Source organism: Pongo pygmaeus, chromosome 6 (assembly GCF_028885625.2).
Source record: "Pongo pygmaeus isolate AG05252 chromosome 6, NHGRI_mPonPyg2-v2.0_pri, whole genome shotgun sequence".
NCBI classification, from domain to species: Eukaryota; Metazoa; Chordata; class Mammalia; order Primates; family Hominidae; genus Pongo; species Pongo pygmaeus.
Window position 1 is genome coordinate 127,374,908 of NC_072379.2, and position 15,981 is coordinate 127,390,888.

At 39.0% G+C, this 15,981-nt stretch overlaps 1 protein-coding gene and 1 non-coding gene across 3 annotated transcripts in view; one reads left to right on the forward strand and one right to left on the reverse strand.

Annotated features, from left to right (window-relative positions):
• Positions 1-10,199, reverse strand: part of RBM28 (RNA binding motif protein 28) — a 33,618-nt gene extending 23,419 nt beyond the window's left edge. The window contains exons 1-9 of one of the 2 annotated variants that reach the window (XM_054495168.2): positions 9,904-10,140; positions 8,792-8,914; positions 5,857-6,015; positions 5,452-5,546; positions 4,947-5,022; positions 4,475-4,567; positions 3,358-3,429; positions 2,054-2,243; positions 1,746-1,882 (exon numbers count right to left, since the gene is read on the reverse strand). In XM_054495168.2, the coding sequence (XP_054351143.1) occupies positions 1,746-1,882; positions 2,054-2,243; positions 3,358-3,429; positions 4,475-4,567; positions 4,947-5,022; positions 5,452-5,546; positions 5,857-6,015; positions 8,792-8,914; positions 9,904-10,021 (1,063 nt within the window). In that variant the 5' untranslated portion in view covers positions 10,022-10,140. Of the gene's footprint in view, positions 1-1,745; positions 1,883-2,053; positions 2,244-3,357; positions 3,430-4,474; positions 4,568-4,946; positions 5,023-5,451; positions 5,547-5,856; positions 6,016-8,791; positions 8,915-9,903 lie in introns of both variants that reach the window. The other variant, XM_054495169.2, reaches the window with a different exon arrangement.
• A 109-nt stretch (positions 10,200-10,308) lies between these two features.
• Positions 10,309-10,370, forward strand: LOC129041798 (U7 small nuclear RNA). The gene has a single exon (XR_008503943.1). It is a non-coding gene; the product is annotated as a U7 small nuclear RNA (small nuclear RNA).
• Positions 10,371-15,981: the final 5,611 nt, after the last annotated feature.

Consider the following 15,981-nt stretch of genomic DNA (forward strand, 5'->3'; position numbering starts at 1 on the left):
TAATTAAAGAAAACATAGCACAAGAAATGAGATACTATTTTTCACCAACAGATTGAGAAATCAAAAAGACTGATGGAATCCAATGTGGTAAGGGTATGGGAAAAAGACATTTCCATATACTACTATGACAGTGTAAACTTTCTGGAAATACTGTATAGGACACAGGAAACTTTGAGGAAAAAACATACACATACAGTCCCACACAAATGATAAAATACACTATATTTTGAATGTGTATGTGTGTGTATATGTGTGCATTTTGCTTACAAATGTATTAAAATATCTATAGATACACAAGAAACAAATAACCTTGGTTGTCTCTGGGGAAGTTCCCTAAGAAGCTGAGTATCTGGGTATAAGGGAGACTCACTGTTTGTTTTCAAGAACAGACATATATGCTTATACATACAAAGAAAATATCTGGAAGGATACACAAGAAACAACAGTGATTACTTTGGGGAATTGTTGCGATTGGTAAGAAACTTTTACTTTGTGTATTACACTCTTCTGTGTTGTGTTTTAACTTTTTATTATTATCATTTATCTGTCCTACAAGTTTTTTAGGTGAAAGAATGGCATGAGACAGCTGACTGTGGGTTGTAGAATACAGGATCTGAGAGTCCCTTCAGTGTAAAAGTTTCTTTGATTCTAAGGTGTATACCATTCTCTCCTCACAGAAAAAGCTTATTTCCTCAGATATCTTACATGGTCAAACCAACATGTCAGACTTACTGAAATGGAATCAGAATAAAAACAGCTGAAATAAAAATCTCCACCCAGACAAATCAAAGAACCAGTTATTAGCCATTTCTCATTCTGTAATGACCTGCCTTCCTCAATAAACAAGTTGAATTTATTCTCAATAAAGGTAGCAATAAGGATTGGCTAAAGTTTTACAACATGTTCAAAGAGGTCCTTGTTAGGGAATGCACTGTGTTCCCCCAAAATTCATACACTGAAGCCCTAACCCCAAATATAATTGTATTTGGAGACAGAGACTTTAGGGAGGTAACTGAGGCTAGCTAAATGAGGTCTTAAGGTTGGGCCCTAATCTGATAGGATTGCTGTGCTTATAAGAAAACAGACCAGAGTTCACTGTTACTTGTTCTCTCTCTCCCCTCGTTAAGCACACAAAGAAAAGGCCATGCAAGCACATAGCGAGAAGGCAGCAGTCTGCAAGCTAGGAAGAGAGCTGCACCCAAAATGAATCAGCTGGCACCTGGGACTTCTAGCCTCCAGAGCTGTGAGAAAATAAGTTTCCGCTGTTTAAGCCACCTAGTCTATAGTATTTTGTTATGGCAGTCCAAACTGACTAAACAGTTCTTTATCCCCATCTCAACTCAAAGGAGTTGTTCAAAATCTACCTTGATGTTGAGATGGTTATATCATCTGTTTCATCTATATTATCTGTATAAGATGCTGTTTACCTGGTTATTCAATCAAGTTGGACAATCCAGAGAGAGGCAGAACCTCAGCATTAAGCTAGGTTTTCAATTCCCTAAGAACCTTAACCCTCAAACACTACTCCAAAACTCACTTAAAAAACAAAACAAACAAAAAGGAAACAACAAAAAAACCTTTGGAAGAAAGGAGTATAAAGGTTTCCTTTTCAGCATTTAAACATAAATTTGACAGAAAACCTTTGAGTCCTATTTAAAAAGAGATCTAAGCAGAACTGATGCTCATTTCCGTAACTTCAGTAACTTTTTTAAAGTCTAAAGACATTTATGAAAACCCAGACAAACCTTTATCCTCTTGCTCCTCAGTGCTGGTATCACTCTGAGCCAGTTCCTCTCCATCATCAATACTATCGCTTTCTTCTAGGTCACTGTCCTCCTCAGAATGATCACTGCTTTTTGCAGGGGCTGCTCTCTTGACTGCTCTGCAATGGCACAGATCAGAACTAAGGATGTGGGCTGACAGAGGGCCTATTCAATTTCATTACACATGTCAATTCTGCAATGATGCAGGCAGAAAAAGATAGGAGAATTTTTCCTCTCGGAGACAATCTTGAATCTTCCTCTGCTGTCTCAGAACAGGATGAGCTGCTTACCTCTTCTGAATTTGCACAGGCTTGGTCACCTTTGATTCTATATTCTCTTCCTCTTCATCTTCATCATCAAAAACCCCATCTTCTTCATCATCATCATCATCATCGTTTTCTTCCTCTTCCATATCCTCTTCCTCCCTGCCCTTCTTTTTAACTGATTCCTGATGTTTAGATTCATGACTCTTTTCCTCACCTATGGAGGGAGGTAAAGAAAGTAGGAATTCATTTAATATCCAAAACAATGTTATTTTAACAAAAGTAACCAATACTCCAAGTTCTTGGTTTTGTTGGTTTTACAGAATTTCGTATATTTTTCTTACTGCATATAACAGGAGAGAGTATAAAGAAAACAAAAAGCAAAAACAGAAATAAACAAAACTCTCATCACCCAGATTCCTTTAGAGTTTGTCCAGTTTGTCCCATTCATCAGCCTGAAGGTTCATCTGGCCCAGACTGAAAGAAGTGGCAACTGAGCCTCTCCAAACAGTCTACCATTCGTACATCATAGCCAGCAAAATGCTCACTAGGGGGCAAAGCCAAGCCATGAACTTTAATCTCAGTGCGTTCTATTCTCTGAGACCCTGGTGGCTAACCAGCCAATTGTTTTCCACATAAACCTCAAGTTTTAAGTTTCTCTATTCTTAATGTTCCATCACTCCTATTATGCATAGCCTGGAAAGAACAGCAAGTAAAGGGGACAATGAACTCAGGCTCACTCACAGCCACTCCCAGGAGGGGGCTTAGACTCAAAAGAGCCTAGGTTTTGGGACCAGAGCACCAAATGGTACAATATGAATTGACAAACAGACCTGGACTCACTTCTGAGCCAGCAGGAATTCAGAGTTTTCCCTGAAAGTCCAGTCTCATTCTTTTGGTTAATCTTCCACAATAGTCTTACTCTGATAAGCAGGTTCTCTTACACTTTTTTTTTTTTTTTTTTTTTTTTTTGAGACAAAGTCTTGCTTTGTTGCCCAGGCTGGAGTGCAGTGGGGTGATCTCGGCTCACTGCAACCTCTGCCTCCCAGGTTCAAGAACTTGCCTCAGCCTCCCAAGCAGCTAGGATGACAGGCACTGGCCACCATGCCCAGCTAATTTTTGTATTTTTAGTAGAGATGGGGTTTTGCATGTTGGCCAGGCTGGTCTCAAACTCCTGACCACAAGCAATCCACCCAAAGTGCTGGAATTACAGGCAAAGGCCACTGCACCCAGCCTTTTTCTTGCACTTTTATCATGAACACAGGAGTTGTTTCAATACTCTTACCCAAGTTATACAACACCCCTACTCACCCAACACTACCACATCTTACCTATAGCAGAAACAGACTGTATATCTTTATATTTATCCTTTGCCACGGCCCAATCCACAGCCACTGTCCGGCCTGTCAAGCAGAAAAGTGGCATCAGAAAGGCTCTCCTTTTAACATCCCTACCTCTGTAAATGACCCCTAGTCATCACAGACAATAATGGAACCAGTAGAGACAAAGAAACTGCCAATTCAGGGAATGCTGGTCTTTAAATAAAGCTCCTAGTCACTGCCTACTCCTTTTAACCCTTAACCTTTTTATCAATCAACAGAAATTTTGCCTTTCTACATAGCCACCACACCTGGGATAAGATGGAGTAAAAAAATAAAGAATTAGAACTATGTTTCCAGTTAGACTATCAAGAATAAAAACAGGCATTCTGGAATCATCTGCACCCTACTTGGAAGCTAGGACATCTCTACGGCAATAACTTCCCTTTTTTTTTTTGAGACACAGTCTTGCTCTGTCGCCCAGGCTGGAGTGCAGTGGTGCCATCTCAGTCAACTGCAACCTCCGCCTCCAGGTTCAAGCGATTCTCCTGCCTCAGCCTCTTGAGTAGCTGGGATTACAAGCGTGCACCACCACACCTGGCTAATTTTTGTATTTTCAGTAGAGACGGGGTTTTGCCATGTTGACCAGGCTGGTCTTGAACTCCTGACCTCAGGTGATCCACCTGCCTCCTCAGCCTCCCAAAGTGCTAGGATTACAGGTGTGAGCCACTGCGCCTGGCTGGCAATAACTTCTTTAGGCACAGTACTTGATAAGTCAATATATAAGTCACAGTCAGTTTAATAAATAGCCCACAGATGCTGACAGTGATATAACCAAGGAGAAACCTAGATACCAACCTGCATCTATCAGCAATTATCTCAGGGACATTTTTCACTAGGGATTTAAAAGGACACTCTCACCAGATAAAAGAAAGAATACTGGCAAGGGTTCTTTCAAGTTTAACCCTAAGATCAAGTTCTAGAGTATTTCACCTAAATAGCTACCATATTAGCAATGAGACTCTTAATAACGCAAACATCTTTTGAAAATGCAGAAAGTGGGTTACTGTACTAATTCACCAAAACACTAGAAATATCTGGGTCAATGATATGGGTATAGAAAGCTTACCTTTTATCTCTTTCATGTTCATGCCTTTGAGAGCTTTACCTGCTTCTAGGAGGTTTTTGAACTGAACAAAACCAAAACCACGCATCTTCCCATCTGTGTGCAAATGTACAAAGAAGTGAGAGGCAGCAGGAGGTAGCCAGAATACTAAGAAGTAAATTACTGCAATTCAGGCCCACAAGATGGCCCAAATTCTGCCAGCAGGTCAGCCCCTTCCCCAAAGCAATTGCTTACATCTTCTTACCGAGTATACTCTGACTTGGACTTGGGGAGAGCAAAACACTTTCTCAAACTAACTCGCCTTCTAAAACTAATTCTGATCCAACAGAAAATATCATCAGGGGAATAAAACCATTATTTGGGTTTTCATTAGCTGTCAAGCATTGTGCCAAATACTTCATATATATCATACATATTTGTTCAAGGGTAATATGTTAACTAACGTAATCCACACCAAGTGAAGGTTCATTAGTACCTGGTTTCCTAGGGATATTTACTTCCAGGACGGCTCCAAATTGAGCAAATACTGTCTTCAAGTCATCTTCTGAACACTGAAGCCAAAAGTGAAGAAAGAAAAAGAGAAATACAATCATAGCAAATTAACGTAAAACATCAACTACTAAATTTATTAATTATGAAAAACATGAATATGTTTACTTCTTTTTTTATTTTTGATACTAGGACATCAAATGTTTCTAAATAGAAGACATTTTACTTTGTACCTAAGAGGCAAAAAGACAGAGGTCTGAGAACTTTTTCTACCTTTTCTTTCTCAGTAGTAGTTTCCCCAAAAAGGAAAGCAGCTTCACATTTAGTGCCCTTATTACATAGGCCCACTTTCTGAATTCAACAGGGGTAAGGTTCATTCCCAGAAGGAATTAAGCCCAATTATACCATCTTGGTGAGGAGTTCTACTAATGATCACATCTTGGCTCTAAAAGCCTTCAAAACATGCAATGTTCATTTTCTCTCTCACTTACCTTAAAGCTCAGGTTCCGAATAATTAATCTGGCTTTCTTATCTGCCACTTTGGCTTTTTTAGCCTTTGGCTCCTTCTTTGGGCACTCTGAGTTTTCTAAAAAATAAGAGGTAATGGAATAAGTACTCAAAAATCACCCACTTCTACGCCAGAACATCACAGAAAAAAAAGCTACTGGCGACAGATGGTATTTACCACAGGGTTAAGTGTGGCAATAATACCAAGGAATACCAGATTTTTCCAAAGAACTAAAATGAGTATCACAATACACTGGATGATTTTGGAGATCAAAAAGAAATGCAAAAAGCTTTAAGTTCTAGAAGCTACCTCCATGCCTCCCTCTTTAATTTCATAGTGCTCCTCCTCACCCTGGGAGAAAAACTTCCTTCAATTACTAGAAACTCACCATTTTTCCCCTTTTCCTTTGTCTTGTTCCTCAGTTTTTTCTTGGCAACAGTCACGTTGATCTTGCAACCTTCAAAGGTGGTAATCTCCTTGAGGGCCCTCTGAACATCTTCCAGCATTGAAAAAGTGACATAGCCAAACCCTCGACATGCCTTACTCCCTGGAATAATGGAGGGGGAAGGGAGTGGAGGGGCAGTGTGAAAAGGAGAGAGAATCATAAGTCAAGAGCACTAAATGAGTAAATCATCAAAGCCTAAGCTAGAGGATATACTGCCAACCCATCTTGCTATCAGTTTGCCAAAAGTCTCAGGAGGGCGAGAAACAAGGGTGGTATCAGTGGTTCCCTCCCCACTTTGCTTAGAAATTGTTAGCCTTCCTCCTCCTTTAATTTGGGGTCTTTGCTGTTAGCTCCTCTTCTTCCCCCTTTCTTGATAATCCCAAGAATACACAGAATCCATGATATATGAGGCCCTCAAAGAACTCAACATCAAAAAGAACAAAACATCACCAAAGAAGGCAGGAAAGGTAAGTATATGCTATGGTTTGAATGTGTCCCCAAATTTCACGTGTTAGAAACTTAATCCCCAATGTAGCAGTATTGAAAGGTGGAGTCTTTAAGAGGTGACTGGATCAGAGGACTCTGTCTTCAGGAATGGATTAATCAATTTATAGATTAATGGGTTAATGGATTAATGGGCTATCATGAGAGTGGAGCTGCGGGCTTTATAAGAAGAGGAAGAGAGACCTGAGCAAGCACATTAGCATGTTCAGCCCCCTTGCCATGACACCCTGCACTGTCTGGGGATTTTGCAGAGTCCCCACCAACAAGAAGGCTCTCACCAGATACAGCCACTAAACTTTGGACTTCTCACCCTCCAGAACTTAAGAAATAAATTTTTCTTTACAAAGTATCTAGTTTCAGGTATTCTCTTATAAGCAACAGAAAATGGATTAAGATAGTATGGTAGCTTCAAAAATCAGAACACAATAATGTAGTCACTCCTCAAAATAGATCAGCAATAAATGCCTGAGGCCCTGACAAAAGAACCTCAAACAATAAATACTGCTCAGAGAGACTGCAGATGTTATGACCACTATTACCAACGCCTTAGCTGTCGATATCAAATTAAACCTTTCCAAAGCAGCTGTGAATTCTTGTCTCATTTTATCTTTAGAACACCTCAAAACAGGTAAAGCAAATATTATCACCCCTTCTTTCCAAGTAAGTAATTTCAGATGGAAGAAAGTAAGTGAATTGGTTAATGTCACACAGGGTATTAGTAGCTGAATTAACTCCTCCTTACCAGCCTCCATGTTCTTCCATAGGACTCCACAAAGAATAATATTAGGACCAAGCAGATGAAAACTACAAATATCAACTGTAACCCCCTTTGCCCTTTTTGGTTTAACATTTTGTATAGTAAAATTTTAAATAATTTATTGCATCAAAAAGGAAAAGGACAGATCAAGAAGTCTGCCTTTACCTGAAAAGTACACATAGTTCATATGCTCTGCTTCTCTTTCCACTGCATTTGAATCTCCTTCAGGGTATAAGCCCTTTGACACAGGACACTGATCTACATAAACTGGTTAAAGCAACATAACATCAGTTTTTCTCTTCTCTTGAACTCCTTATCATAAAAGCTGCCCACTCACCTTTCAGAAAACGAAAACAAGAAAATTCATAGCCCTTCCTGATTGGTACAACCAAAAGTAAAGCAGCTGAAATGTAAAGGAGTTTGACACCCAAATGAAAGGACATACAGTAAATACCACGCATTTTACATATCTGCATAAAGCATGCTCACGTACATTTAGAGTCCCTGACAACCCTGTGAAATGATTCCCATCTTAAAGAGGTGAAGTGACATGCACGGCTATTGAGGAAGACTTCATTCCACATACCCTCCCTCCCGTTTCACTGAGTGCAGCACTCTTTCCAGTACATCTCAGCTGTCTGGAAAGGAAAGTGCATAGTTTTTTAAAAGGAAGTAAGAGATTTTTAAGGATTTAGACCAAGTACACAAGGTTTAAGGTAAGGTTGCATGTAGCCTATATTCTGAGGACTCAAAGGAGAACTCCCATTCAATGGCCTGTTCTTCCCTGGAATACAACCACCTGGCACTGCGTAGTACTCACGGTACAGAATGCAACTTACACTGGAACCCAGTACATACATATATTTTTTATTTAGAACTTAAACAAAAGTTTTACAAATACTTATCCTTTACCATATACGGATGTACTCCTATACTATTTAATCTTTTAAGAACTCTAGGCCAGGTGTGGTGGCACACGCCTGTAATCCCAGTGCTTTGGGAGGCCAAGGCGGGAGGATTATTTGAAACCAGCCTGGGCAACGTAGTGAGACCCTGTCTCTACAAAAAATATTCAAAAATTGGCCAGGCATGGTGAAGCACGTCTAGTCCTAGCTATTTGGGAGGCTGAAGTAGGAGGATTGCTTGAGCCCAGGAGTTTAAGGTTACATTGAGCTGTGATCGCACCACTGCACTCCAACCTTGGTTGACAGAGCAAGACCCTGTCTTTAAACAAAACAAAACAAACTCTAGTCATGATGCACTCAAGATCCACTAATAGGTAATAATCTGCAGTTTAATAAACATTACTGTACAGCACTTTCGGTCTCTATTTTAAGTATATAAGCTTTTGTCCTATTCTCCAACAGTCTATTTGCAACACACCATCCAGAGAGAGAATCTTTCAAAACGAATGCCAGATCACACTTACTGCTCTCTGCTTAAAATCAGTGGCTTCCTATCTCTGATTAAAAGCCAAAGTCCTTGCAATGGTCTATAACATCCTACACGAGGCGGGCAGATCACCTGAGGTCTGGAGTTCGAGACCACCCTGGCCAACATAGCAAAACCCCGTTTCTACTAAAAATACAAAAATTAGCCAGGCGTAGTGCCACTCGCCTGTAATCCCAGCTACTTGGGAGGCTGAGGCAGGAGAATGGCTTGAACCGGGAGGCAGAGGCTGCAGTGAGCGGAGATCGTGGCACTGCACTCCAGCCTGAGCGACAGAGCAAGACGCAGTCTCTAAAAAAAAAAAAAAACTTACATGATCTGCTACTCTAGATCTCGTCTCCTAATTCTCTTCCCTTCACTCACTTCAATCCAGTCACCCTGTCCTCCTTACTACTCCTCCAATATACCAAAAACACCTCTGTTTCAGTACCTTTGAGCTTGCTGTTTTTCTCTTCCTGAATTGTTCTTCCTCCGGAAAGGCATGTGTTCACTCTCTCACCTCAGTCCGTCCTTCTCTGGCCACCCTATCTATATTGCCACTCTTCACCCCCTCTCCCCACTACACACATGCACATAGACTTCCTAACCCCTTTCCCTGGCTTATTTTTCTCCTTAGCATTTGACATCATTTTCACAGTTGGCTTGTTTATCGGCTGTCTTCCCCACCTTGAAGACATAAAATCAAAGATTTTTTTGTTTTGGTGTTGTGCACTGCTGCATTCCCAGGACCTACAACACTTCCTGGCACACAGTAGTTATTAAGTATTTGCTGAATAAATGAATGAACAAGTGGATAGCATCCTGGCTAAGATGTCCAGCTCTGAGGATCAAATTGGGGGTCCACTACTTAACAGCTTTACAAACTTAAACTGAAGTTACTAAATTCCCCTAAATCCCGGATTCCTGTCTGTAAAATGAGATTAAGACTCTCCATCGGGTAAGATTGCTGAGAAAATTAAATGAGATAACCTGTATCAAAGTGATCACTGTACCTGCCAATCAGGTGACTCTCAATAAGTCTTCCTGATGCTCTAGTTAACTATTTTCATTTTTAGCGCGCATAATAAACAGAAAGCGCTATAGAAACGTAAGGGAATGCTTTGCCCTTCATAAACTGACCCCTATGAACGCATCCAAAGCAGAATCAGTTTGGAAAAGAAATTCAGTTCCCTGTCCCTTCTCTTCGGGGCGGGTAAAGAATGATACGGCTCCCTGAAGTTTGGAAGGTGCCCTCGATCGCAGGAAACCCCAGCCCTATCCTCGACCGCCCCGCTCCCTACCTTTTTCAGTGACCACGAAGCACTGCTTCACCGGCCCCACCTGACTGAACAGTTCCTCCAGCTGCTCACTGCGGGCCGAGGGCGGGAGGCGGCCCACAAATAAGGTCAGGCCGGCCATGAGACCGGGAAACCCAAAGAGCGTGAGGACGCGAGCAAACTAGGCCGGCGCACGTGAGCCGAAAGGCTGGCTTTGGTAGGACAACCAAGCTCACACGCCGAGATATTCCGGAAGTGCTCGTTGCTCAAAAGAGACCGGAGGAAAACATGGTCGGGAGGGGGATAAAAGGTTCCGGAATGAAAAAATAATGGCGCCCCGGGGCGTAGCTTCTGGAGCGGGGCTCCGCCCCCTGCCCTAGCGTCGCCTTCGCCACTTTTGTGTAAACTTGGCATCAATAATTTCTACCCTAGTGTTACAGCTTTTTTAGAATTTGCCTAGCAGGCTTTCTGGTTTTTGCCGGAAGGCCTCCAAAAAGTAATTTTTTTCTTAATATAAAAAATAAAAATAAATAATTTCTACCCTGTTTAAAAATCTCACCTCCAGATCCTCCCCAAATTAGCAGGACAGGCAGAAGAAGTCGTTTTAGCCCCGGGCGTAACTCAGGATCTGATATACAGTGGGTGTTTGATATTTTCTGAAGTGCCTCCACAAATTCCCAGATTACGTGCATAAAACGCAACCGGAACACTAAGACGTAGACATAGATATATCATATACATCATTCGGACAATTCTCATTTTCGGAGAACATCAGCTGTCTGTCACCTCAGCCTCACAAACAAATTGTAGCTACTAAAATACACATAGACACAGATTGTACACAATTATTCTTTCAATAAATATGTACTGAGCTCCAACTATGAGCCAAGCATTAGGGATAAAACTGGTGAGCAAAGAAAAGACAGGGTCCCTGCCCTTATAGAGATTACAGTCTAGTGGTGGAAACAGATTTTTTTTTTTTTTTTGACAGGGCCTCACTTTGTCAACCAGGCCAGAGTGCACTGGCACAATCTCGGCTTACTGCAGCCTCGACCTCCCAGGTTCAAGCAGTCCTCCTGCCTCAGCCTCCTGAGTAGCTGGAACTACAGGTGCACCACCACACCCAGCTAATTTTTTGTATTTTTTGTAGAGACAGGGTTTCACCATGTTGCCCAGGCTGATCTCAAACTCCTGAGCTCAGTTAGCCCCCCTTAGCCTCCTAAAGTGCTAGGATTATAGGTGTGAACCACCACACCTGGCTGGGAAGACTATTAGTCCAAAAATTCTTACAAATAAATCACAGCACACACACTGCAGGACCACATCAAACACACTCAAAGGAAACATAACATCCAGCTTATACACAGAGACCTAGAACCCAGGTCCTCCTAGAAACAGAAGATTTTTGCCTCAAGTCAGCTCATCAGACAGACCCAAAGCTGAGAGATCTTAATTGGCTAGGAGATCTGGGTGCTCCTTGTTCTGGAACACAGAGAGTGTTTGCCATGCCACTGGGCTCAGGACCTGAATAGGTGCAAGAGAGCTACACCTTGCAGAACAACTAGCTCAAAAAAAAAGTACCCAAGGCCATTTTTTAAATAATTTTTTTTTTAGCAGACTCTTGCTGTGTCACCCAACTTGGGGTGCAGTGGTGTCATCATGATTCACTGCAGCCTTGATCTCCTGGGCTCAAGCAATACTGCCACCTCAGCCTCCTGAGAAGCTAGGACCACAAGTGTGTACCACCATGCCTGACTAATTTATTTATTTTTTTGTACAGACAGTTCTCCCTGTGTTGCCCAGGCTAGTCTTGAACTCCTGGGATAAACCAATCCTCCCACCTCGGCCTCCCAAAGTGTTGGGATTATAGGTGTAAGCCACCAAGCCCAGCCAAATCATTACTTTTAAATGATAGTAACATGGCAGAAAACTCAAAAACTTTATAGTTTTAGTACCTTTTATAAGGCACTACAGTGAAAATTAAGTTTCATGATCTCCTCAAGCCCCATTCACTTTCAGTACATTTTGGATGGCTAGATGACTGGTTGATAGTGACGGGAGTGGAGATTAGGGGGACACTAAACATCAGATTTATGGAGCTCTAGTTTGAAGTAAGTAATCTATGCTTAAAATAAAACTTCACAGTTATTTTTTAAAAATACAACTCACAGCCAGGCGCAGTGGCTCACGCCTGTAATCCCAGCACTTTGAGAGGCCGAGGTGAGTGGATCACCAGATCAAGGATTCGAGACCAGCCTGGCCAACATGGTGAAACCCCGTCTCTACTAAAAATACAAAAAGTAGCCGGGCATGGCACATGCCTGTAATCCCAGCTACTCAGGAGGCTGAGGCAGGAGAATCGCTTGAACCCGAGAGGCAGAGGTTGCAGCGAGCCGAGATTGCACCACTGCACTCCAGCCTGGGCAACAAAGGAAGACTCCATCTCAAAAAAATATATAACTCACTTTGGGAGATCAAGATGGGTAGATCACTGGAGCTCAGGAGTTCGAGACTTCTGAAAATAAAATATAAGTTTATTTTTCTTTTTTTTTTGAGACAGAGTCTCACTCTGTCACCCAGGCTGGAATGCAGTGGTGCGATCTCGGTTCACTTCAACCTCCACCTCCTAGGTTCAAGCGATTCTTCTGCCTCAGCCTCCTGAGTAGCTGAGATTACAGGCACCCACCACCATCCCTGGCTAATTTTTGTATTTTCAGTAGAGACAGGGTTTCACCAAGTTGGCCAGGCTGGTCTTGAACTCCTGACCTCAGGTGATCAGCCCTCATCGGCCTCCCAAAGTGCTGGGATTACAGGCATGAGCCACCATACCCAGCCTAAACTTTATTTTTCAACATTAGCTCCATCAAGTTCAAAACACATTTGTAAGCAATGATACCAGCCATTTAGTCCATCTCTAAAGAACTTAAGGTCTTTGGAATTTAAGCATGTCAATGCAGTCTCTCTCTCTCTCTCTCTATATATATATATATAATTAATTATATATAAATAATATATAATATATAATAATATATAATATATATAATAATATATAATATATAATATATAATATATATAATAATATATAATATATAATAATATATTATATATAATAATATATAATATATAATAATATATTATAAATAATATATATAATATATTATATATAACAATATATTATATAATAATATATATAATATATAATATATAATAATATATATAATATATAATATATAATAATATATTATATAATAATATATATAATATATAATAATATATTATATAATAATATATATAATATATAATAATATATTATATAATAATATATATAATATATAATAATATATTATATAATAATATATATAATATATAATAATATATTATATAATAATATATATAATATATAATAATATATTATATAATAATATATATAATATATAATAATATATTATATAATAATATATATAATATATAATAATATATTATATAATAATATATATAATATATAATAATATATTATATAATATATAATATATAATAATATATTATATAATAATATATATATTATATAATAATATATATAATATATAATAATATATTATAAATAATATATATAATATATAATATATAATAATATATTATATAATAATATATAATATATAATATATAATAATATATTATATAATAATATATATAATATATAATATATAATAATATATATAATATATAATATATAATAATATATTATATAATAATATATATAATATATAATATATAATAATATATATAATATATAATATATAATAATATATTATATAATAATATATATAATATATAATATATAATAATATATTATATAATAATATATATAATATATAATATATAATAATATATTATATAATAATATATAATATATAATATATAATAATATATTATATAATATTTATAATATATAATAATATATATAATAATATTTATAATATATAATTATATATAATAATATTTATAATATATAATAATATATATAATATATAATAATATATTATATATAATAATATATATAATATATAATAATATATTATATATAATAATATATAATTATATATTATATATAATATATAATAATATATATTGTATATAATATATAATATATAATAATATATAGTATATAATATATATATTATATATTATATATTATATATAATAATATGTATAATATATATAATAATATATATATAATTAAATGAAGAAAAATGTGAGCCCTTTAAAGATTTTTTAAGATTAGGAAACAAAACCAAGTCAGAAGGAGCCAAAATAGGACCTAAGGTGGATGCCTAATGGTTTCCCATTAACACTCTTGAAAAATTGCCCTTGTTTGATGAGAGGAGTGAGCAAGAGCACTGTGATGGAGAAGGGCCCTCTCTGTTGAAGCTTTCCCCTAGGCATTTTTCTGCTAAAGGTTTGGCTAACTTTCTCAGAACACTCTCACAATAAGCAGATGTTATCATTCTTTGGCCCTCCAGAAAGTCAGACAAAAAAAAAAAAAGCCTTGTAGGCCTCATGTGGTGGCTCATGCCTGTAATCCCAGCACTTTGGGAGGCCAACGCGGGCGGATCACCTGAGGTCAGGAGTTCGAGACCAGCCTGGGAAACATGAGGAAACTCTGTCTCTACCGAAAATACAAAATATTAGCTGGGTGTGGTGGCATGTGCCTGTGGTCCCAGCTACTCTGAGGCTGAGGTGGGAGGATCACTTGACCGGGGGAGGCGGAGGTTGCAGTGAGCTATCGCGCCACTGCACTGCAGCCTGGGTGACAGAGCGAGACCCCATCTCAAAACAACAACAATAAAAATTTAAAAATAAATTTAAAAATATTACTCAGGAAACGAAGCTTTGAAATACAAAACAGATTTTTAAGGCTACTATGTTAATCCTATCCAGGATAAAGAGAAACAAACAGACAAAGGCAATGGGATGGGTCATGTAACAAAGTTGGTTTGGGACTCCACATCCTGCCTCTTCCTTCTCCTTTCCTCCTGCCCACTCCTATCACCTTAGGAATTAAAATTCCACCCCCAAAGATTAAATTGTGAGCTTCAGAACCCCAGCTAAGGGGAAGCCTTCCTAGTCCTGGCTGCAGTCTGTACAAGGAAAACAATCTTGAGAAGATTGTTCCAATATTCCTTTGTGAGACCCTCCACAAGTGCTAAGTTTCAAATAGCTCTGATCCAAATCTTCCTTAATTTAGGACAAATCTAACTGTGTCTCTATGCCCATCAGGGGGCAGTAGCCACCCACAGTGCAGGGTTCTGTGCCCTTCTGGGAGGACAACAGTGCAGCTGACCCTTTCCACCCTCCCCACGGTTCAGACCTGGTTCCCCGATCTGTCTCTCAGCCCCATCCCCTCCAATCCATTTCTATCAGGGCGGGCAATGGTTCTTTCCTCAGGGATATTTGCTCATCCATCTACCCAAGACACATGCAGCAATCTTTATTAAATAGCAGGCGCTGTGCTACCCTGCATCACACCAGCAATGTGGCTTCCAGGGGAAATAAACTGCTGGCCTCCTCCTCATCCATCACTGTGCAGGAGCCAGGGAAGGAAGTAAGGGAGGCCTGGGCTGTTCTCAGCCAGCCTCTTCCAGATCCTATCCCTCTAGCTGCACTCCCCCTGGCAAGCTAAACCTTCTTATAATACAGAATAGTTCTTGGCCTTAGCACTTGTCACAACTATAATTAATTACTTGTGCTATTGTGATTATTTATGTCATTAGTTGTTTAACATCTGCCTTCCCCCAACAGGCTTTCAATTTCGTAAATTCATGGCTGGTGTCTACCTCGTTCACCTGTCTATTCCCAGCACCTAGTACATCATAGGCATTCAGTAAATATTCTTTAAGAGATTGAATGAATGAATAAATGAATGAATGTGAGTTTGTCTTTCAGTCCCCACAATACCAAGACTTGGAACTGAAGGGTGTAGGCATTAGGATCTACCTGGATTCTTCCTGGGAAACCCACTCTGGGTAAGGGATGAGGCATGAGACAAAAGGAAAGGGTCCTCTAAACAAAATTTTGGCCTCTTTATGAAGTAAAAGGGCTGAG